We start from the raw sequence: 24,140 nt of genomic DNA, 5'->3' as shown, positions 1-24,140 counted from the left end.
AAGCTGCTGCTCAGGAGGAGCCGCCTCCGGGCTGTGCCCTGATGGCTCTGTGGCATCAGGGTCTCTGACAGGGCAGGTCTGTGACTGTGTTATGTGGTGAGAACACATGTCCTTGTTTGATTCTGCATTGTTTCACTGTATGATAAATGGATGCACCTTTTCACAAAGTTCCCCATGCTGCCCTCTGGATAGGAGAGCAAGCTCTGAGATCCGGCAGGTGCCGCCTACATGCTCTGTCACAGCCCCGGTTCCTGGCCCCAGGCACCTTGTTGGAGCAGGGGTCAGGGCAGGGACGGGGACAGGGCAGGGATGGGGAGGGGGACAGGAATGGGGACGAGGATGGGGACAGGGATGGGGATGGGGATGGGAATGGGGATGGGGACAGGGATGGGGATGGGGACGGGGATGGGGACAGGGACAGGAATGGGGATGGGGACAGGGATGGGGACAGGGGCGAGGACAGGGACAGGAATGGGGAGAGGGATGGGGACGGGGATGGGGACAGGGGTAGGGATGGGGACAGGAATGGGGACAGGGATGGGGATGGGGACGGAGATGGGGATGGGGACAAGGACAGGGATGGGGACGGGGACGGGGATGGGGACGGGGATGGAGATGGGGACAGGAATAGGGACGGGGACAGGGACAGAAATGGGGACAGGGATGGGGATGGGGATGGGGACAGGGATGGGGAAGGGGATGGAGATGGGGACGGGGATGGAGATGGGGACGGGGATGGGGACAGGAATGGGGATGGGGACAGGGACGGGGAGGGGGACAGGAATGAGTACAGGGATGGGGATGGGGATGGGGACAGGGATGGGGATGGGGACGGAGATGGGGACAGGGACAGAGATGGGGATGGGAACAGGGACGGGGATGGGGACAGGGACGGGGAGGGGGACAGGAATGGGGACAGGGATGGGGATGGGGATGGGGACAGGGATGGGGATGGGAACAGGGACAGGGATGGGGATGGGGATGGGGACAGGGACGAGGACGGGGACAGGGACGGGGAGGGGGACAGGGACGGGGGCAGGGGCAGGGACAGGGACGGGGACAGGGACAGGGACGGGGACAGGGACGGGGGGGGGGGCAGGCCAGGACTCACTCTCGTAGCGGATGAGGAAGCCCACGCTGGCACGGCTGCTGTCGGTGGTGAAGAGCAGGCGCATGGCGTTCCCGGTGCTGATGAGGAACTGGGGGGCCTGCGTGCCCTGGTACTCCCCGATCAGCGGGGACGAGCTGGCCGGCCCGTCCCGCACCTCCAGGGTGTCGTAGTTCACCTCCGTCTGGAACCTGGGGACATGGGTGCAGTCGGGAGCGAGGCACACAGCCGTGTGACCCGCAGACATTCCCGGACATGGCAGCCACGGTGGACGGCCGTGGGCGCAGCAGAAGCAGTGAGTGCAGTGCCACGTGCCCGTAGAACAGAGCTTCTCACTGGAGGGAAAGCAAGCCCACAGCCCTCCCGGCCACTCCACACGCTCTGCCAGACAGGGCGCCGGTCTGCTCTGAGTGAAAACGCCCTCAACCAGGCCCTGCCAGGAGGTCAGGGTTCCATTCCCGCTCAGGGCACAGGCCTGGGTTGCGGGCTGAATCCCCAGTAGGGGGCGTGCAGGAAGCAGCCAATCCATGATTCTCTCTCCTCGTTGATGTTTCTCTCTCTCTCTCTCTCACTCTCCCTCCCTCTCTGAAATCAATGAAGACATATTGTAGAATACCCATCAACCAGATTAGCTTTCATAAAATAGATGGATAGGTCAGTAATCAACAATCACTGAAAAATCCATCCGTTTGCATTTTCAAACAATTGTCACCATCCTCAGGACAGGGCTGGCACCTGAGGTCCCAGCCTGGGCACTGGGCTGAGGGTGCAGCCTCGTCTCACAGCTTCAACGTTTTCTAACGCTTCTCCGCGATCGGAGTCCGAGCTCAGCAGTGCGGCGTGCAGGGAGCACACAGCGTTCACGTTTTCCTCAGCCACAGCCAGGGGAGGGGGACGCACCCCGTGTGTTCCCTGGAGGGCTGAGGCGCTGTGCACGGGTCCGCTCTCCCACGTCACAGACACACCACCCACGTCCTTTCTCTTCTTTTCTGAGACCGTCCTGTGGCGATGGCCGTGACCCCACCCAAACCGGACAGCAGCATCACGGGCCATTTCAAGGGCAAACGATTGCCAGGGGAGAAGGCGGTCCGCCGGAACAGCCCCTGGCGGTAGTCACCCTAGATTATTGGAAAGCAGTGGCAAGCTGAGCTAAACTAAACTGACACCCGTCCGCTGTGAGACAGCACAGTCCCCGAGCATCCAACCCAGACCCCTGCCGAGGAGGCCCGCCGGGGACACCCGAGGCTGCTGGGAGGGCACGCTGGACACCCCAACCACCACACTCCCTTCGGTGTAAACATGGGGCTCCTTCAGATCATTTCTGCCTGACAATCCTCAGGCGGATTTCATTGTTTGTTTGTGTGCTTTTTTTTTTTTTATATATATATATATTTTATTTATTTTTTACAGAGAGGAAGGGAGAGGGATAGAGAGTTAGAAACATCTATGAGAGAGAATCATCGATCAGCTGCTTCTTGCACACCCCCTACCGGGGATGTGCCTGCAACCAAAGTACATGCCCTTGACCGGAATCGAACCTGGAACCTTTCAGTCCATAGGCTGACGCTCTATCCACTGAGCCAAACTGGTTTCAGCCGGATTTCATTGTTGAGACTAATGGTACTGTGAAGGAAAAGAGCCACATGCTAACCTGACAAGCTTAAAGGAGGCCTGTGTGGCAGACTTGCAAACTCAGAGACCTAAAATAACCACAAAAGATGGTTTGAAAATTAAATGTCTAACTACAAACAGGTTATAGTGGGTAGTCATGTCCCAGATATTTCACCTGACAAAGATCAATTTAAATCTTCTTTACTGAGCCCATCTGCCTCCCAGCCTCTGAGATAACATATCTGTGAGATGTCTGGGTAACTTGTAACTTCCTTTTACCCCGCCCCCCTCAGGGCACAACAAATGGCCTTGAGACATTCCCTCATTGTTATTGTTATCAAGTTAATTGTCAACTGTTAATTACGTTAGAGTATCCTGTATCCATCTCTGTAAAAGAAGCTCAGGTCCATCATTTCACCTTTTACCCTATCCCAGAGGTTTCCCACTTTGCTCTGTCCCACCTCCCTAATCTATCACCAATGGATTTCACGTAACTCCCCACGTCCCTTTCCTTTGATCGCAATGTATAAATATAGAAATGTAACCCACCATTCTCCAGAGCATTATCTCAATCCGTTGAGGTTCTGCTTCCCGGCATATGTCGACAGTTTGGCTCAAATAAACTCCCAAAAAATTCTTTACAGGTTTCCATGTGTTTTTTTTTTTTTTTTTTTTTTTTTTTTTTTTTTTTTTTTTTTTTGTTAACAGTACCATGTTTCATTATGAAAAATTCTATCAGTGTGTTTTAGATGATTAAATGCCTGATCATGCAGCCATGCCCCAGGCACGCAGCCCCATGTTTTAAACCGAAGGGAGCGTGGTGGTTGGGGTGTCCAGCGTGCCCTCCGAGCAGCCTCGGGTGTCCCTGGCGGGCCTCCTCGGCAGGGGTCTGGGTTGGATGGCTCTCTGTGCAGGTGAGTCACCTGGTCATTCACCTGCCAGCCCTCCCCAGGGCCAGCTCTGCACCTGAAGCCACCCTGCAGTTACCCGCCACCGCCACCAGAGGCGCTGCGCCCTGCGCTTCCAGAGGCTGCGAGGTCCGAAGGAGGCCCATGTGCAATCAGAGAAGCAGCCTTGGCTGGTGAGGCACATACCCAGGTTGTGGGCTCGATGCCCAGTAGGGGGGGCAGTGATGCTCATCATTGATATTCTCTCTCTCCCTCTCCCTTCTTCTCTGAAATCAATAAAATATATTCTAAAAAAAGACACACACACAAAGAACCAGGCCTGGTCACTGGCACTCTGGGCATGGGGGGAGGGGGCCTGGGCTGCCGCCCCTGAACAGAGACTGGAGGCTCACGCTCGAGAACTAGACGCAACAAGCATGCGCCCCACTTCCTCTAAGCAGACCCTTCGGGGACCGCAGGGCACAATCCCATCGAAGTCTCCGGGCCATTTAGAGGCGAGCGCTGGGCAGCACCCTCCGGTCCGCCGGAAGGAGGGCCCCGTACCTGTCGAAGGTGATTTTGACCGCCTGTCCTGGCTTTGCCTCGACGATCCACTCGCAGTTGAGAGAGTCTCGGTAGTACCCTGGCCAGCCTGGCGGGAGGATGACCCCGCTGGGCGCGGTCAGGTGGCCGCCGCACGGGGCTGCAAGGGAGAGGGGTCGCAGGTCAGCGGCTGCAGGCTCCATCCCCAGTGGGGGCCGTGCAGGAGGCAGCTGATCGATGATTCTCTCATCATTGATGTTTCTCTCTCTCCCCCCCTCCCTTCCTCCCTGACATCAGTAAAAACGTGTTTGTAAGAAACCCCTGTCCCTGTTCAGGGTGCTCTGCCGGGTTTCTCGTCGGCAGGCTGTGGCGGGTTCGCACGGGGTGACCGGCTCCAGGAGCGGGTCCTCCTGAGCGGGTCGCCCACGCCGAGCGGGACGGAGTGTGCAGCCGAGGCCACAGGGACGGCGGCCTCCGTGGAGCCACGGGCGCGGCGGGTCTACTGGGAGCAGGAGGCCGTGGGCGTGGCCTGCACCCCCAGACCCCAAGTCCCTGGAAGGAGGGGACACTGGGTGCAGGCCACACCCACTCGGGGAGGAAGCTCCCCAATCGCCAGGGAGCCCCCAACACGGGCCGGGCTGGCAGGGCCCCCACGGTCGGAGGGTCCCCGAGGCCGCTCCCGGGCGTGTCTAACCAGGCGTGTGCCCGTGTGGTCTAAGCCCAGCGTGTCCCCTGTGCCCTTGTGTGCCCGTGTGGTGTGTGCTCATATGGTGTGCGCGCCCGTATGGTATGTGCCCTATGTACCCGTGTGGTCTAAATCTGGCGTGTCCCCGTGTGCCCGTGTCCCCTCTGTCCCCTGTGTGGTGTGTGCCCTGTTGCCCATATGGTCTAAGCCTGCGTGTCCCCTGTGTGCCCGTGTGGCATGTGCCCTGTGTGCCCATGTGGTGTGTGCCCGTGTGGTGTGTGCCCTGTGTGCCCATGTGGTGTGTGCCCTGTGTGTCTGTGTGGTCAAAGCCTAGCATGTCCCCTGTGTGCACGTGTCCCCTGTGTGCCCGTGTGGTATGTGCCCTGTGTGGTGTGTCCCGTGTGGTGTATGTCCTGTGTGCCCATGTGGTCTAAGGTTGGCATATCCCTTCTGTGCCCTGTGTGGCGTGTGTCCTGTGTACCCTGTGTGCCCCGTGCCCTGTGTGCCCTGTGTGCCCCGTGTGCCATGTGGTGTGTGCCCTGTGTGCCCTGTGTGCCCTGTGTGCCCCGTGTGCCATGTGGTGTGTGCCCTGTGTGCCCTGTGTGCCCTGTGTGCCCTGTGTGCCCTGTGTGCCCTGTGTGCCCCGTGCCCTGTGTGCCCTGTGTGCCCTGTGCCCTGTGTGCCCTGTGTGCCCTGTGTGCCCTGTGTGCCCTGTGTGCCATGTGTGCCCCGTGTGCCCTGTGGTGTGCCATGTGTGCCCCGTGTGCCCTGTGGTGTGTGCCATGTGTGCCCCGTGTGCCATGTGGTGTGTGCCCTGTGTGCCCTGTGTGCCCTGTGTGCCCTGTGTGCCCCGTGCCCTGTGTGCCCTGTGTGCCCTGTGCCCTGTGTGCCCTGTGTGCCCCGTGTGCCCCGTGTGCCCCGTGTGCCCTGTGTGCCCTGTGTGCCCTGTGTGCCCCGTGCCCTGTGTGCCCTGTGTGCCCTGTGCCCTGTGTGCCCTGTGTGCCCTGTGTGCCCTGTGTGCCCCGTGTGCCCTGTGTGCCCTGTGCCCTGTGTGCCCTGTGTGCCCTGTGTGCCCCGTGTGCCCCGTGTGCCCCGTGCCCCGTGTGCCCTGTGTGCCCTATGCCCTGTGTGCCCTGTGTGCCCTGTGTGCCCCGTGTGCCCCGTGTGCCCCGTGTGCCCTGTGTGCCCCGTGTGCCCCGTGTGCCCCGTGACCTGTGTGCCCTGTGTGCCCTGTGTGCCCTGTGTGCACCGTGCCCTGTGTGCCCCGTGTGCCCTGTGCCCTGTGTGCCCTGTGTGCCCTGTGTGCCCTGTGTGCCCCGTGTGCCCCGTGTGCCCCGTGTGCCCTGTGTGCCCTGTGTGCCCTGTGTGCCCTGTGTGCCCCGTGCCCTGTGTGCCCTGTGTGCCCTGTGCCCTGTGTGCCCTGTGTGCCCTGTGTGCCCCGTGTGCCCCGTGTGCCCCGTGTGCCCTGTGTGCCGCGTGTGCCATGTGGTGTGTGCCCTGTGTGCACCGTGTGCCATGTGGTGTGTGCCCTGTGTGCCCTGTGTGCCCCGTGTGCCCTGTGTGCCCTGTGTGCCCCGTGTGCCCTGTGTGCCCCGTGCCCTGTGTGCCCTGTGTGCCCCGTGTGCCCTGTGTGCCCTGTGTGCCCCGTGTGCCCCGTGCCCCGTGTGCCCTGTGTGCCCTGTGTGCCCCGTGTGCCCTGTGTGCCCTGTGTGCCCCGTGCCCTGTGTGCCTCGTGTGCCCTGTGTGCCCTGTGCCCTGTGTGCCCTGTGTGCCCTGTGTGCCCCGTGTGCCCTGTGCTGTGTGTGTGTGCCCTGTGTGCCCTGTGTGCCCCGTGTGCCCTGTGTGCCCCGTGCCCTGTGTGCCCTGTGTGCCCCGTGTGCCCTGTGTGCCCTGTGTGCCCCGTGTGCCCTGTGTGCCCCGTGCCCTGTGTGCCCCGTGTGCCCTGTGTGCCCTGTGTGCCCTGTATGCCCTGTGTGCCCCGTGTGCCCTGTGTGCCCCGTGCCCTGTGTGCCCTGTGTGCCCTGTGTGCCCCGTGTGCCCTGTGTGGTGTGTGCCCTGTGTGCCCCGTGTGGTGTGTGCCCTGTGTGCCCTGTGTGCCTTGTGTGCCCTGTGTGCCCTGTGTGCCCCGTGTGCCCTGTGTGCCCCGTGTGCCCTGTGTGCCTTGTGTGCCCCGTGTGCCCCGTGTGCCCTGTGTGCCCTGTGTGGTGTGTGCCCTGTGTGGTGTGTGCCCTGTGTGCCCTGTGTGCCCCGTGTGGTGTGTGCCCTGTGTGGTGTGTGCCCTGTGTGCCCTGTGTGCCCTGTGTGCCCTGTGTGCCCCGTGCCCTGTGTGCCCTGTGTTCCCTGTGTGCCCTGTGTCCTGTGTGCCCCGTGTGCCCCGTGTGCCCCGTGTGCCCCGTGTGCCCTGTGTGCCCTGTGTGCCCTGTGTGCCCCGTGCCCCGTGTGCCCTGTGTGCCCCGTGTGCCCCGTGTGCCCCGTGCCCCGTGTGCCCTGTGTGCCCTGTGTGCCCTGTGTGCCCCGTGTGCCCCGTGTGCCCTGTGTGCCCCGTGCCCTGTGTGCCCTGTGTGCCCTGTGTGCCCTGTGTGCCCTGTGTGCCCCGTGCCCCGTGTGCCCCGTGTGCCCTGTGTGCCCTGTGTGCCCCGTGTGCCCCGTGTGCCCTGTGTGCCCTGTGTGCCCCGTGCCCCGTGTGCCCTGTGTGCCCTGTGCCCTGTGTGCCCTGTGTGCCCTGTGCCCTGTGTGCCCTGTGTGCCCCGTGTGCCCTGTGCCCCGTGTGCCCTGTGTGCCCTGTGTGCCCCGTGTGCCCTGTGCCCTGTGTGCCCTATGTGCCCCGTGTGCCCCGTGTGCCCCGTGTGCCCCGTGTACCCTGTGTGCCCTGTGTGCCCTGCGTGCCCTGTGTGCCCTGTGTGCCCCGTGCCCTGTGTGCCCTGTGTGCCCCGTGTGCCCTGTGCCCTGTGTGCCCCGTGTGCCCCATGTGCCCCGTGTGCCCTGTGTGCCCGTGTGCCCCGTGTGCTTGTGTGCCCCATGTGCCCCATGTGCCCCGTGTGCCCCGTGTACCCTGTGTGCCCTTTGTGCCCTGTGTGCCCCGTGTGCCCTGTGTGCTCTGTGTGCCCCGTGTGCCCTGTGCCCTGTGTGCCCTGTGTGCCCTGTGTGCCCCGTGTGCCCTGTGTGCCCTGTGTGCCCCGTGTGCCCTGTGCCCTGTGTGCCCCGTGCCCCGTGCCCCGTGCCCCGTGTGCCCTGTGTGCCCTGTGCCCTGTGTGCCCCGTGTGCCCTGTGTGCCCTGTGTGCCCCGTGTGCCCTGTGTGCCCTGTGTGCCCCGTGCCCTGTGTGCCCAGTGCCCCGTGTGCCCCGTGTGCCCCGTGTGCCCTGTGTGCCCTGTGTGCCCCGTGTGCCCTGTGTGCCCTGTGTGCCCCGTGCCCTGTGTGCCCAGTGCCCCGTGTGCCCTGTGTGCCCCGTGTGCCCTGTGTGCCCTGTGTGCCCCGTGTGCCCCGTGTGCCCCGTGTGCCCCGTGTGCCCTGTGTGCCCCGTGTGCCCTGTGTGCCCCGTGCCCCGTGTGCCCTGTGTGCCCCGTGCCCCGTGCCCCGTGTGCCGCCCGGCCCGCGCGCGCCCGCGGTGGCCCACCTTCGCAGCGCGGCACGGCGGCGCTCCACACCACGTTGCCGTCCTGCAGGCGGCAGGTGATGGCCGCGGAGCCCTGCGTCCGCTCGAAGCCGGCGTCGCACTGGAAGGTCACGGAGCTGCCCAGCAGGAAGCGGTCCCCGGAGCGCTGCCCGTTCACCGGGACGCCGGGGTCGTGGCACTCGTTCTGGCCGAAGGCTGCGGAAGCAGGGTCACTTAGCCACAGGAGCAGCCCCTGTGCCGGCACCGCCCCTCAGCCCTCTCCGCCTGCAGACGGCCACACAGCGTCCGCGTGGGGCACGGCCACCCGGGAGCACCAGCCGTGCCTCCCTCTCCGGGACAGAGGGGTGGGTGTTTGGACACACGTGGTCGGAGTCCCGGCCCTGGGTGGCTCCCCGCCCACCGTGGGCAGTTCACCCTGACGGGCGGTGCCCGCCTCCCGCACAGAACGAGGACTGGCAGCCGATGCCGAGAGGCTGTCCCTCCAGTGAGAGCAGCCTGGCCACGGCTCAGCACCGAGCCCAGAGAAGCCGGCGGCCAGGGCCTCCGCTCTTGGCCTGCTGCCCCCCTCCCACAGCCGGGGGCCCTCCATAGGGCCCATGTGCCAGGAGGAGTCAGAGGGAAGGAAAGGGGAGTTAGCTGTCGCATCAGAGTTCACCAATGCCCCCGTGTCCCCGTGGGCGCCTGGCCCAAACCCTGCTGTCCCTCCGCCATTTCTTGTTTCTTTTGGATGGAGGTGCATAGGCGGATGGGTGAGTAAAGATGACAGGAAGGGAGAGAGGGAGAGAGGGAGAGAGGGGGGGAGGGAGGGAGGGAGGGAGGGAAAAAGGGACGGAAGAGAAAAGACATGTGAGAGACTCAGTCCTGGCTGCAGGGCTGACCAAGCCAGGAACCTAGACAGAGGTGTGTTTTGCGGTTCCCGGGACAATGAGACACGGCTTTGCCGTTCTCAGGACGTTCATTACGATTATAAACCCTCGGAGATGCCCTGGCTGTTGGTTGAGCACCATCTCCTGCAGCGAGAGGCGCTGGTCTGGCCCCGGGCCAGGGCGCATGCCCAGGTTACAGGCTCCGTCTCCGGTGAGGGGAGGGGGTGCAGGAGGGAGCTGAGGGATGACTCTCTCGTCATTGATGCTTCTCTCTCCCTCTCCCTTCCTCTCCCCGACCAGACCAATAAAGACATTTAAAAACCAGAAGCAGACAGCAGCACAGAGCCACTGCAGCCCGGCCCTGCCCGCCCCCTCACACACACACACACACACACTCACACACACACTCACACACACACTCACACACACAATCACACACACACTCACACTGACACACACACACACACTGACACACACAGACACACAATCACACACACTCACACACACACTCACACACACACTCACACACACACTCACACTGACACACACACACACACTGACACACACACAGACACACACTCACACACACTCACACACACACACACACACACACCCTCACACACACCCTCACACACACACACTCACATACACACTCACACACACACACACTCACACACACACTCACACACTCACACACACTGACACACACACACACACACACACTCACACACACCCTCACACACACACACTCACATACACACTCACACACACACACACACACACTCACACACACTCACACACTCACACACACTGACACACACACACACTGACACACACACAGACACACACTCACACACACACACTCACACACACCCTCACACACACACACTCACATACACACTCACACACACACACACACACACTCACACACACTCACACACTCACACACACTGACACACACACACACACACTCACACACACCCTCACACACACACACTCACATACACACTCACACACATACACACACACACACACACACACACTCACATACCCACACACACACTCACACACACTCACACACACACACACACACTCACATACCCACACACACACTCACACAAACTCACACACACACACACTCACACACACACTCACACACTCACACACACATACACACACATACACGCACACACTCACACACACACACACACTCACATACCCACACACACACTCACACACACACTCACACACACACACACACACACACACTCACATACCCACACACACACTCACACACACATACACTCACACACTCAGACACACACTCACACACACACTCACACACACACTCACACACACACACACACACTCACACACACACTCACACACACACTCACACACACACATACACTCACACACACTCACACACACTCTCACACACACACACTGAGCAGTGCGGTGCGGGCACTCACTGGTGTAGGTGATGTTGAAGCCGCGGCCCGTGTTTGAGTGGTCGGACTGGAACTCCAGGCGCACCACGTGGCCGCTGCTGGCCAGCTGGGCGGGCACCTCGTTGCCGGAGAAGGTGCCGAGCACGGCCACATCGGCGCCGCCGTCGTCCTTGACGGCCAGGAAGTCGAACTGGGGCTCCACGTCGAAGTCGTGGAAGAGCAGGTGCACGCGGCTGCCCGGCTCGGCGATGACCAGCCACACGCAGTTCATGTTGTTGCCGTACTCCTCGGGGTAGTTGGGCGACAGGATGACGCCCGAGGCCGCCGTGAAGTTGAAGAAGCAGGAGACTGTGAGGACAGAGAGGGCTCACCCACCGCCACGGGGCCCAGGCACAGAGCTGGCCCCGGGGGAGGGAGGGCCGGGCACAGAGCTGGCCCCGGGGGGGGGGGGGGCGGGGGCACAGAGCTGGCCCCGGGGGAGGGCGGGGGCACAGAGCTGGCCCAGGGGGGAGGGCCGGGCCTGTCCCTCAAGGCCCGTCTTGCTACTTAAATGGCTAATTCTGGACCATCACACTGTCTCTTTCCCAAATTGGAAATGGGGTATTTCATGGTGTGGGGGGCCCCCCCGAGCTGCATGGAACCCCCACAGGATGGTCTCAGACGTGACCCGTCCGGTTGACGGGGGGTGGGAGGGTTTGGAGGTAGAAGTGGGAGCAAAAGGGGGCAGCACCGGCCTTCCTAGTGAGGAGCCTCTGCCCCTGGAAGAGCAGAGACCAGCATGACAGGCGTGTGAGCGTGTGAACGTGGGTGTGCGTGTGCGCGTGCATGTGTGTGTGTGTGTGTGTGTGTGTGCGCGCGTGTGTGTGTCTCGGGTGCCAGTGCCGGGAGTGACAGCAGCTCCACCCGGGCTCCCAGGCCAGCGTTTCACCTCCCACGTCACGTGGGCGCCGCTCATTACCCACGTGTGTCACGGGTCACAGGTCACTCCTGAGAAATGCTGTCGTGGAAAATCAGACCACCTCTGGGCTCTAAAACCCCTGAAAACGTGACTCTGATGAGAGTGTACTGTGCGCACAGACACGGGAGCGTGGGACAGCCTGGCCAAGCTCAGGGGGAAGGCGGGGAGAGGGGTGGGAAGAGATCGGCCAAAGCCCTCGTCTGCCTGTAAGTATTACCCACGGACACAGGCGATGGGGCGGGGGTGGGGGCAGATGAATGCTGGGAGGGAGAAGGCGGGGGGGGGGGGCGGTGAGGCCAGGAGAGGGTGCAGGCTGGGGAGGGGGGAAGGCCAGGGGTGGGAAGGCCGGGGTGGGGGGTAGGGCATGGTGGGGGGATAGCTGGGGGAGGGGAAAGGGGGGCAGCCCAGAAGAGGTCACTGGGGACAGGGGTATAAGTAACACTTTCCACAATAAAGATTTAAAAATAATTAGATAAATATAAAATAAAAATAAGACGGGAATGTGTACTGAGAAATCTTCCTATTTGGTGTTCCCAAAAGTGCGCACACACTCACAGCTGGCAGCTCCATCGATCTTTCTTTCTTTTCCGATGTAAGCCCTTGGCGTTAACCACAGTGTGCACACATTTTGGGGTGGGGGGTGCGGGGCTGTATCTGTGTACTCTCCGCTCACGGAGGGAGCACCTGCTGCGTTTATTTTTAATCCTAGGGGAGGCTTTGTTCTCATCCCACAGTCTCACCTTCACGCTCCCCCACTGCTCTGTTTCCTTACAAACAGGACCTGCTCTCAGTGGCTCTGAGGTAATCTCCCATGTGCCAGGACCGCTGGCTCAGGAGGAGGGGCAGGGGTCAAAGAATCCACCCGCCCCCGCCCTGCAGGGCGCTGCTGGGAGCCGGGCTGGGACCGCGGTCTTTCGGCAGATTCGTGGGCGCACTGGCTGGCACGGATGACACCGGTGCCCGTGAGGTGAGGGACCAGCAGGGGAGAGTGGGTGAGAGAGAGGCAGGGGCAGGCGTGAAGGCGGCCACGCCCTCAGTGAGCCTGTCTCAGCCCGGGAACCCCCCCCCCCCCCGTGTTGGCCCCCCCCCCCGGGCCGGCCCGGGCACTCACACACACAGCTGGGCTTGTTGCCGGACCACTGGTTGTTGCGCTGGCAGGTGATGGCGCGCTCGCCCACCAGCTCGAAGGCGGCCTGGCACTCGAAGGTCAGGGTGTCCCCGTGCAGGAAGCTGCCGCCCGCGCGCCGCCCGTAGGCAGGGACGCCGGGGTCCCCGCAGCCGCCCTTCTCAATCTCTGCAGGGAGGGACAGACGGACGGTCACACGGACACGCGGGCGGCGCTCGGCCGCTGGAACACGGACACGTGGCGGGCGTCGCTGGCCTCCACCTCATGTCCACCCACAGCTCTCACCAGGGGCCTCGGCGCGTCCTCGTTCAGGCACCATCGCCGGCGGAGGTGCCGGGCACAGGTGAGAAAGGGTCTGACCGAGGCTCTCAGACACACATGTGGCCACGGAGGCGCTCAGGGTGCCCACGTCAGGATGAACACGTGAGCGAGCCCTCCTGGCCCGCGGCCGCCCCGACGGCAGGCCCCACCTCGTTCTGATCGGGCGGCTCTTGGTGACAGCCCAGGAGAGAGCGAGGGCCCCTCCCCTGAGCACTGTGGCCCCCAGGGTGCCGGACCCTCTCCTTCCGCTGCAGAGCCCAGCGAGGAGACGAAGGAGCACACGCGTGGACTCCGTTCGGAGAAGGCGAGGGCGGAGACCTCTGCCCGTGGACGCCTGACCGCTGGGCCGGACGTGAAGGCCGAGCTGAGAGCCCAGTGCGGCTCCGCCCACCGCCAGTGCTCACTGGACGCACTTCTCGAACCCTGAACGCCCGGAGGCCTGAACCACGTCTCCTCCCATCGACACCGCCAGCAGCCGCTGGAGCCCCGCACCCCTCAGGGAGCCTCCTCCGGAAGGTCAGCCGGTCAGCCCGCTCTGGGAACGGGGCGCGGACCGGGAAGGCAGTGTGCACGCACTCCCGGGGCTTCTTCATTTGGGGGGAAAGCACAGCATGGCTGAAACGCATCTAATTCCAGGGAAGCCCGGGGTGCGAGCGCAGTGCGGGCCGAGGGGAAGGCGAGGCAGGGAGTGTGGCCGCTCCCCGTGCTCGGTGCTGCCCGAGCCCGGGGTCTGAAGACCGGGCTGTAAGCAGGGGGGCTTCCCAGGAGCCCGTGGGAACTGCCGCCGACGCAAAGGAAACCACGGCAACCGGCCACGCTGAGGACCGGCCATGGCCGGCCGCCCTCTGCTTTCTCGAGCAGCAGCGCCAAAGGGACAGAAAACACCAAGGCGGGCACGGGGTGCAGGCTCCCCTGTCACCACCCACAGGGGCTGTGGAGCACGGAGGCGCCCCTCCCGTCACAGGGCCGAGTGCCCGGGTGGCACATGGAAGGACGGGCGGGGGTTCCGGCTGTGGCCCTGACGGAGCACAGCCAGGCAGGGCCAGGCTGGACTCGAACCCCGAACGCCCGGAGGCCTGAACCACGTCTCCTCCCACCGACACCGCCAGCAGCCTGGCCCATCACCGACGAGACACGCCTGTGGCCTCGAAGGACCGGAAATGTCCCATGAAAGCAGCCCAGGCCCTCGGGGCCGGAAGACGGAGCCCAAGAGCTGTACTACTATACGTCATACCTTAAACCCGTGGCCGGCAAACCGCGGCTCGAGAGCCACAGGCGGCTCTTCGGCCCCTTGGGTGTGGCCCTTCCACAAAATACCACGGCCTGGGCGAGTCTGTTTTGAAGAAGTGGCGCTAGAAGAAGTTTTAGTTTAAAAGATGTGGCTCTCCAAAGAAATTTCAATCGTTGTGCTGTGGCTATTTGGCTCTGTGGACTAAGGAGTTTGCCGACCGCTGCCTTAATAAAATAAAAAAAAAAATTAAAAGTGATGCTTGGCCCTGGCTGGTGTGCTCAGTGGATAGAGCGTCGGCCTGCAGACCCAAGGGTCCCGGGTTTGATTCTGGTCAAGGGCACGTACCTCGGTTGCCAGCCCACCCTGGCCCGGGCCCTGGGCCTCATGCAGGAGGCAACCAATCAACGTGTTTCTCTCACATCCATCGGTGTTTCTGTCTTTCCGTCTCTCTTCCACTCTCCCTAAAAATCAGTGGGACGATATCCTCGGGTGAGGATTAAGAAAACAGAACCGCAGAGTAAATGACAGTGCTATTTGCACAGCCAACGCAGAGCACTGGCTGGCGGATTAGAATGAACTGAGCTCCACGCACAGGGCCCAGCCGGCGGAAACCACAGCGCCCAGCCACCCGGCCCCCGCCCATCACCACTGCCGGCCGCTCGCTGGCCCGGGCGCAGGTGTTCCGCTGTCTTGCGGCTCTAGCTTCCAGAACAAAAATGGACATGTGAGTCTTTGAGTTATTCTGGACAGAAGTGGGGAGTTCAGCAGAGATAAATTTAGAACGCCAAATTGGACAGAATGTGGCTGTGGCTGGGGTGACACACAGAAGCCACGGAGGCGGGGAGAGGGAGAGCATGCGGAGTGCGGCGGGCTCAGGCCGGCTTCCCGGTGCCCCCGTTCCTGGTTTCTGCCGTGACAGCCGGCAGCCCGGCCTCTTCGGTGGAGGAGCTGGCCGCGGGCAGGTGCTCTCTACCTGCCGGCTTCCCAGGCCTGCGGATTTTCTTGTTTCTAAGCACATGTGCGTGGCTGCTGGGACGACAGCGTTCTTGGCGGGAAGGAAGCAAAGATGGAAACAAACAGAGAGACCCGCTGAGGCCACTCCTGTGGGGGAGGGCCTGTCCTCCCAGATCGGGCTAATGCGGCTGCAGGGGGGCTCCTGGCACCAGGAGGGTTACGTGTAGCTGCTCCCGGTCCACTTGGGCGAGTCCCCTCTGTTCCTGAGGCCTTCACCATGAGGGGAGCCGCGGCTGGCTGAAGGGTGCCCCATCCCCACACCCCGCCCCCTAATATCCATCAGACTCCTCATTCTGGGCAGTGAGTGATGAGCCGCCTTTCATTCCCGGGAGAAGTGACACCACAGTCCCGAGAGGCCCTGACCGTCCTCTCTTCTCGCGACGCCTCTGTCGCGCGGACTCAGGGTCCTGGGGCTCCACGGGGCCTGGCCGTGGCCTCTCTCCCTGGTCACCGCGGACTGGGACTGCGAGAGCCGGCGTCGGTGCTCCTCACAGACGGTTTTACTGTTGGCCGTTGTTCACATGGCTCAGCCCCCTAGGAGCCAACATACTTTGTTTTAAAATCATAACTGTGTGCTTAGGTGACATGTTTTTAGAATCCTCACCAGAGGACAGGTTTCTTGCTTTCTCTTTAGAGAGAGAGAAAGGGAGAGAGAAAGAGAGAAAAACATGGGTGTGAGAAACATCCACCGGCTGCCCCCCACATGAGCCCGGCACATCCTGGTGTGAGACCACAGCTGGCCCACCCAGCCGCCTGGCCAGGGCTCCGGACAGCTTTCCAGAAGGAAATCGGGGCCGTGTTTCTGCCCGGTGCTCCCGGGAAGCCTGAGACACGCACCAGGGAGAGGTGCTCTCTGCCGCCCGCCTGCGCCTTAAACACACGAAAAAGGGAACACACCGGCTATCCAGGCCAGGGCATGCTTCAAAGTGAAAGGCTGAATGAACTCCCATTGGCTTGGAAGACTGAATGAATGAATTACGCCCCATCCTGCTACACTATGGAGCGCGGTAGCAAGAAGAGAGAGAGAGAGAGAAAGAGAGAGAGAGAGAGAGAGAGAGAGAGAGAGAGAGAGAGAGAGAGAGAGAGAGAGAGAGGAGAGGTATGTAATCAGAACAATGCACCAGCGGGTGCTCTTTTCCTACAAACAAATGGCAGGAATAAAACACAGATGGGACACAGGATAAACCAAGGTGTTCTCAGCCTCCCCCACCAGCCAGTCACTAAACACATTCCCAGAGCCTTCGGGGGGCTGGAGAGGGGGCCGGGCTCTCCTCTGGCACCGACCTCACAGGCGGGGAAGAGGGGCCGGGCCTCACAGGCGGAGAAGAGGGGCCGGGCCTCACAGGCGGAGAAGAGGGGCCGGGCCTCACAGGCGGAGAAGAGGGGCCGGGCCTCACAGGCGGAGAAGAGGGGCCGGGCCTCACAGGCGGAGAAGAGGGGCCGGGCCTCACAGGAGGGCAGAGAGGCGTTTCTCTGCGACCCCACGGCACAGGCACTGACAGGGGTGAGAGGTCACCGGGCGCGGGACACTGTCACCCCCTTGACCCCCCAGCCCCCAAGGCAGGTGTCCTGGGGCCCACGTCTCCGACAAAGAGGCAGCCATCGCCCAGAGAGGACCTCCAGCTCGGCTCGGCTCAGCGGAGCGATGCTCACGGCCTCCCACGCGCTGTGGCTGTGGTTTAACCGCAGCGGCCCCAGGGGTGAGGCCCGGGGAGGGGCCTGGAGGGGGGGAGCCATCGGGGAGACACTGCAATCGGCCCCGTGGACAAGCCTTTCAATGGGGGGCACAGGAGCCACGGGCCAGGGAGCCGGCCAGGCTTTCTGATGGATTTCCACAAAACCCGCAGGAACGAGAGCAAAGATACACACCTCGGAAGAAAAGCCAAATAAAAAATAGTAATAATAAAAGGAACATCAATGGCAACAGAGGGCTCACATCCTTCCACAGGGCGTATAATTCAGCTCCGTGCGCGACAGCAAAGGGAAATCATGCAATTCCGACCCATCGAGCTGATGGGAGGGAGACTGCATGGAGGAGGCGATGACAGGGCTGTCTGGGGGCCGCTGGGAGAGGAGGAGCAGTCACACACGCCTTCTGGGGCGGGCGGGGGGTGGGGGGGTAATTCCATTTCCAACAGGAAAGTGAAAAGTTTGGGGAAAGAGCCGTCAAGTTGAAATGGACTGAAAGCTGATGTGAAAGCGTGTCGCCTGGAATTGCCTTTCCGACAGGCAATCTTCTCGGCCTCGGAGAGGGGGCGGGAGAGGGAGAGGGAGAGAGCGGCCTGGGTGGATGTGTTTGCAAAAGCTCTGTGAGGCCACGGAGAGGCCACAGGAAGCAAACCCACTCCCGAGCCATCCCTGGAGCTGCCACGAACTCACACCTTTTCCTTAGGCCTGTGGTCGGCAAACTCCTCAGTCCACAAATTCCAACGATACAACCATTAACATTCCTTCGGAGAGCCACATGTTTTAAACGCCACCTCTTCAGCACAGACTGGCCCAGGCGGTGGTGTTTTGTGGAAGAGCCACCCTCCAGGGGCCAAAGAGCCGCCTGTGGCTCGAGAGCCGCAGTTTGCCCACCAAGGCCTTAGGGGACCGTGCCTGTTTGAAACCACAGGGAGTCACGCTTCCTGCCGAGGCCGCTCTGGACCCTGAGGTGCTCCCACCTCTCCTTAGGAACGTGTCCACACAGGACCCCGAGTCCTCCCCCCCAGACACCACCCCGGTCAGCGGGGAGCGGGGGCCCGGAAGGAGAGGGGAAACCCCGGTGCCGCGGCCGGACTCCACAGGCCCGGCGGCTCGGAGGGCGCAGGGCTGAGCCGGGAGAGGACAGCTGGCGGGGAAGTCCAGCTCCAGACAAAAGCTTACACACATTTGACAACAGGAAATGAGGAAATAGGCCTTTTTTTTCCACCTTCTTCAGAGAGGTAGGGAGAAGGAGAGAGTCGTGGACTGGCTGCCTCCTGCACGCCCCAATGGGAGATCAGCCCTCAACCCGGCCTGTGCCCTGACTGGGAATCGAACCGTGACCTCCTGGTTCAGAGGCCGATGCTCAGCCACGGAGCCACACTGGCAGGGCCCATTTTTTGGAAACTGGCTTTTCTGTGTGTGTCGCAAGTGCAGAACGACATAGGATGAGGTCATCTGGACCTGGGACTCGGACCTCGATGGGACAGAGCTGGTGAGATAAGGAGCCTGTGGGGCTGCGCTTGATCTCAGCTCGGATTCTGGCTCAGGTCCTCTGCACCCCGCCTCCCTCAGACCAGGGGCCAGGCCCAGCGTGACCGAGGAGGAGGAAGAGGAGGAGGAGGCGTGTCTGCCCTGAACCCACTGGAAGGGGTGCAGGTGGAGGACGGAGAACGCTGGGAAAATGTGAGCTGGTGCCCGGGGGGCGCGGAGGGGAAGCGAGGGGATCAAGTGCTGGTTCCCTCGGCTCCGGGGCCCGGCTGCGCCCTCCTCCGGAACGCCCCGCGGGCTGCCTCTCCATGGGGCCGGGCCGCCGGCATCGATGGGCAGCGGCACCGGGACCAGCTCCCCAGCCGCGATCCGGGGACACTGACGGACTCCAGAACTCTCGGTGGCACCGGGAGGGCACCTGGCCCAATGCGCTCTGCCAGCTTCCTGCCCGGTCTGCCCCCGCCGGCCCGACACACCACCCGTCCCCGTCCCCGTCGCCAGCACAGGCCGCTGTCAGAGCCTGCATCGCCTCAGGCTCCTCTCAAATCCACAGAGACCCGAGCCCGTCTCCCGTGAGAGTGAGACCTGCTGGACAGCCGCTGGCGCCCTGGATCCCCGCGGGGAGGGGCGGGGGCCGGGACCCTCTCACCCAGCGCGGCCCGGCCCGGCCCCGGGCTCCGGGAACCGCTGTTCCTCCCACAGGCCTCCTGTCTGGCTCCTCCCACGGCCTGTGGCCTCAGTCCGGGGCGGGGCCGCGGGGTCACCTTCCCAAGGGACCAGAGGTCCATCTGCTCAGTCCCCCTCCCGCCCCCTGCTCCCCTCAGGCCCAAAGCGCCTGCAGTGCCCGGGGTGAGGGGGCCTGTGCCCAGCAAGGGGCCCCGGAGGGGAGAGCGGCAAGCTACCCTGGGAACGGCCTGTCCATCTTCTGTCCGTCTGTCTGTCACACACACAGCAGGGGGGAGGCCACGGCACTGGACAGTCTGTGTGAGGTGAGGACCTGTTCCCCAGGGCCCTCCTCACACACGGGGCCCAGGCAGCAGGGGTGGCGTGACGGGCCCAGGGAGCCAGGCCCCGACCCATCGCTGAGGTGGCTCCTCGTCTGCCGCGGGGACTCCCCTGCCTCCGCACACCGGCTGGCCCCCCTCCTCCATGAGCCCCAGGGAGCTGGGGCGCCGGTGACCCCTGGTGACACGCACATACACCCTCTGCTCAAGTCACCTCCGATCACACGCCCTGGGACCAGCCTGGCGTGTAAACCCCAAGAGGCGCCGTGTCACGGGCTGGGCTCCCGTCTCACTGGGTCTCGCCCTCTCCTGCCACCACCACTGCGGACGCCACACCACGCCAGCCCGGCCTTTGAGAAGGTACCGTCTGCTCTGGGAGCGGCCCTGAGCGTCCCCGCGGCGAGGGCGGAGCCAGTCCCTGTGCCACCCCTCGGGACGGGCTCTCCTCGCGCCTGTCACCGGTGCCCCCGGTCGGAGTGCTCTGGCCCACCGGGGTCGGGGTACCTTGGTAGACGGCCTTGAACCCCGGTGAGGCGATGCTGTCGTCCGACTGCAGGTGCAGCCACATCTGGTTGCTCAGGCTGACGATGAGGTCGGGCACGCTGGAGCCGGTGAGCCTGGGGGGAAGGGAGCCTGGTCAGCACCGTCCCCTCGCTCTCCCCCCGGAGGCGCGGGCCAGACACAGGAGCCTGACGCAGCGTCCGGGAGCATGTGTGCACGCTGGTGACGCCGGTGGCTCCACTCGGAAATGACCTGTACGCCAATAAACCGCCTTTACACGCAGTCACAGGCATGTGCACGCTGGGGGACACCTCACCTGCAGTCACACCTCAGAGCCAGCGGCCACGTGTGACTCCCATTCCCATGTGACCTGATCGCAGGGGAACCGGCATTGGATCCATGAGCGAATGTGCACCGTTGTCCTCACAGTCAGTGTGGGGTGACCAGCGGCCCTGGGTCTGGAGGAAAGGGCCACCCTGGGCAGGATGTGGGCCTGGAATGGGCGGGTCTGGGACCTGGGCTGGGGGGGGGGTCACCCGTGAGGGACAGACGGTCCCCCAGGGCGTGGGGGACACAGGTCACCCTGTCCACAGGAGAGCACACCTGGGCTGAGGAACCTTCGGGCTCGGTCACAGAACGCTGGGCTGTGCGGCTGGAGTCGTGCAGCACTTTAACCTTGAAGCCCCTGTTACAACACGTCGAGGGACGGAACGCTCCCCAGCACTAAACGCAACGCCCTGTGGAGCCGCGAGGAGCCGTGGAGGAGCCGGAATGCATCGACTCGTGACAGGAGTCGTCTGAACACCCCCCTGTGTGCCTGCAGCTGTGTGGCCTCCTGGAGAGGCAGGACAGTGGGACAGAGGCAGGTCAGGGGGTGCCCTGGGGAGGAGGTGGGGGAGGAGGGAGAGGGAGGGGGAGCCCGGTGGGTGTGGGGCAGGGGAACTGCTGTGTGACGCTGAGGTGATGGACACACGCCATCACACGTCTGTCCCAGCCCCCAGGGTGCCCGGCACAGAGCGACCCCAACACCCATGGCGGACGCGGGGACAATGGCGGGTCCGGCGGGCTCCTCCGTGGTGACAGCGTCCCCCCTGGAGGGAGGGGCCGTGCGGGGGGGGGGGGTGCGGGGAGGGGGGAAATCTCTGAGCCTTCCCCTCCATTTTGCTCGGACCCTGAACTGCTCTGAAGACCAAGTGTCAGCATGGGCATCGGTGTCCACAGGCCGCCCACAGGCGGGCCCTGAGAAGGACGGCACCGCTGAGCCAGCTGGCAGAGCCCCGAGCGTCCGTCTGCGTGTCCATGGCCGGGCACCGGGTTCCGTGAGGACTGGCTGTGCGCTCACACAGCGGCCGCGCCCAGCCGCCAGCGGGCACGGAGACACGGAGCGCGGACCGAGCGCGATGTGCAGACAGAGCAGCGTGTGGAAGCGGAAGGAGTGCCCGGAACCAGTCTGTGCAGCACACACGTCTGATCAAGGAGGCCGCTGGGCTGCCAGCCAAGGAGGTGTGGGAAAGCGAACAGGTGAGCTGCCCTGTCCATCACCGTCCACCGCCAGCTCAGCATGTGCACCGGGCGGGGCGGGGCTGGTGCTGAGAAGATAAGGACAGCCAGCGCTTCGTTCCTCCCGAGCCTGCAGCAGCCCGCAGTGTCCCCCACAACGTGGACAGTAAGGAAGGACTTTGAGTGGCCTGCCGTCTCTTAATAGGGATTTCTTTCTGAACATTTGTATTCTTTGTTAGAAAGAGTGGCTGATCTATTTGCATGTCTGATTTGAAAAACATATTTCTCCCCTATGGTACATTGTATTGATAGGGAATATTGAAGTGTGCAGATGGAGTCTAGTCCGATTTGCGGTAGTAAAGCTGTAATATTTAAACCGGAACATCTGTCATCTTTCACTTGAAACTATTCTCGCAAGCATATTACATGTATGTGTCTCACAGAAGCATCCTATACTTGTTTTATATTATTCTGAATTATTTATGTTACTAGAGGCCCGGTGCATGAAATTCACGCACTCGGGGGTCCCTAAGCCCGGTCTGCGCCCTCTCACAGTCCAGGAGCCCTTGGGGGATGCTTGACTGCCAGCTTAGGCCCCGGGGGCAGGTCTGAGCCAGCAGTCGGACAGCCTTAGCCCTGCCCGGAGGCAGGAGAGGCTCCTCCACCCCCGCTGCTCTCACCAGCCGTGAGCCCAGCTTCCGGCTGAGCGGCGCTCCCCTGGTGGGAGAGCACTGACCAGCAGAGGCAGCTCTGACATTGAGCGTCTGCCCCTGATGGTCAGTGTGTGTCATAGCAACCAGTGTTTCTGTTGTTCGGTCAATTTGCATATTAGCCTTTTATTATATAGGATTTTTACCTAGAGAGTTTAGAAACATTTAATGAACTAAAGTTCATTTTTTTTGTTTTCCATTTTTTCCATTTTTTAATAGTCATTTATTTCTAATGATCCCTTTTATTGAATTTCATTCATTTACCCTAACACTTCAAGATGTCCTTCTGTTGTCTGTTTATTTGTTTGTTCCTATTGTGAAGATTTCCATGAATCTAACACTTGACCTATTGAAAATACAGTTTCTTTGTGTAAGACCTCTTCCTGTCCTGATTTTCAGCAGATTTACTATAAAGTGCCAGTTGAGGTTTTTTTCCGCATTATCACAAAGGGCTTATAGAATTCCTTGAATCTCCATCTTGATGTCTGTTGTTGGTGTTGAAAAAAAATTAATGGTGATTATATCTTTAAATATGGGTTATGCCCCATTTTCACTCTTTCTTTTGGAAATCCAATTACAAATATATATATATTTATTTATTTTTCTGTAGATACACCCCCTCCACCCCCCCACACACACCTCACTTTGAGTATTTTTTCTGAGATCTCTTTGAGTTCAAACCATGTATGTTGAGTTCTTTATTGCAAATATTCTGTTTTTAAATTTTTACATTTCTGTTTGATTTTCTGTTATATAATATTCTGGGAAAATTCATCATTTCATTGATTTTCTTAAACATATGAATTTTAGTTAATTATAAAAGTCCCCAAGTATTAACTGCAATGGCTAGGTAGCTTCTTTTACTTTTGTCTATCTTCAATTTTGTTATCTTTTCAAAGAACCACTCTTTGTTTTACTGATATTTTGTTTTATCTCTATGTCATTTATTTCCACTGTGATTTTTTTGCTATTTCCTTTCTTCCACTTACTTTGGGCTTTTATTTTTAATTTATTTCTAGTTCATTTAGTTGTAGGGTTAGATTGTTTGAGATTTTTCTTGGCCTTGAGGTAGGCCTATAATGCTAGGAACTGGCTTCTCAGAACTATTTTTGCTGTGTCCCAAAGGTTTTGGGTTGTTGTTATGTACAATATCATTTGTTTCCAGGAATTTTATTTTTTTAAATTTATTCCTTGATCTTCTTGGTAAAGCATCCATTGTTTAATAGTATTTCAATTTCAATTTTGAATGATAGCCTTGCTGGGTAGGGTAGTCTTGGTTTCAGATGCTTGCTTTTCATTACTTTGAATACTTTATGCCATTCGTTTTGGTCTGTAATGTTTCTGTTGAGAAAGCAGCTGACAGCATTATGGGAAATCCCTTGTAGGTAACTGACTATTTCTCTCTTGCTGCCTTTAAGATTCTCTCTTTGTCTTTAACCTTTGCCATTTGAATTATGGTGTGTCTTGATGTGGGTCTCATTGAGTTCATCTTGTTTGGGACTCTCTGTGCTTTCTGAACTCCTGTGACTTTTTTTTCTGCACCAGGTTAGGGAATTTTGCTGTCATTATTTCTTCAAACATGGTCTCTACACTTCATTCATTTTCTTCTCCCCCTGGCACTCCTATGATGCAGAAGTTGTTACCTTTCATAGTTTCCCAAAAATATCCTCATGCTTTTTTTAAAAACTGCTGCTACGATTGAGAGATTTTTGTCTACCCTATCTTCTGATTTGATCCTCTGCTTCCTTTAACCTATAGTTTATTCCCTCCAGTGTATTATTTTACTTTAGATATGTCATTATTTACTTCTAACTGGTAGTTTTCGTTGGTTT

The 24,140-nt window shown here is 60.6% G+C and overlaps 1 protein-coding gene across 2 annotated transcripts in view; it reads right to left on the bottom strand.

The window, feature by feature from the left end:
- The window catches only part of CSMD1 (CUB and Sushi multiple domains 1), a 605,853-nt gene that overhangs the window by 130,131 nt on the left and 451,582 nt on the right, over positions 1–24,140 (bottom strand). For both annotated transcript variants that reach the window (XM_045576232.1, XM_045576234.1), the window contains exons 12-17: positions 20,102–20,214; positions 12,836–13,018; positions 10,788–11,114; positions 8,450–8,644; positions 4,171–4,309; positions 1,112–1,299 (exon numbers count right to left, since the gene is read on the bottom strand). In XM_045576232.1, the coding sequence (XP_045432188.1) occupies positions 1,112–1,299; positions 4,171–4,309; positions 8,450–8,644; positions 10,788–11,114; positions 12,836–13,018; positions 20,102–20,214 (1,145 nt within the window). The remainder of the gene's footprint in view (positions 1–1,111; positions 1,300–4,170; positions 4,310–8,449; positions 8,645–10,787; positions 11,115–12,835; positions 13,019–20,101; positions 20,215–24,140) is intronic.

The sequence above is a fragment of the Pipistrellus kuhlii genome, unplaced genomic scaffold, assembly GCF_014108245.1.
Source record: "Pipistrellus kuhlii isolate mPipKuh1 unplaced genomic scaffold, mPipKuh1.p scaffold_m20_p_78, whole genome shotgun sequence".
NCBI classification, from domain to species: domain Eukaryota; kingdom Metazoa; phylum Chordata; class Mammalia; order Chiroptera; family Vespertilionidae; genus Pipistrellus; species Pipistrellus kuhlii.
This window is presented reverse-complemented; position numbering and strand designations above follow the sequence as displayed.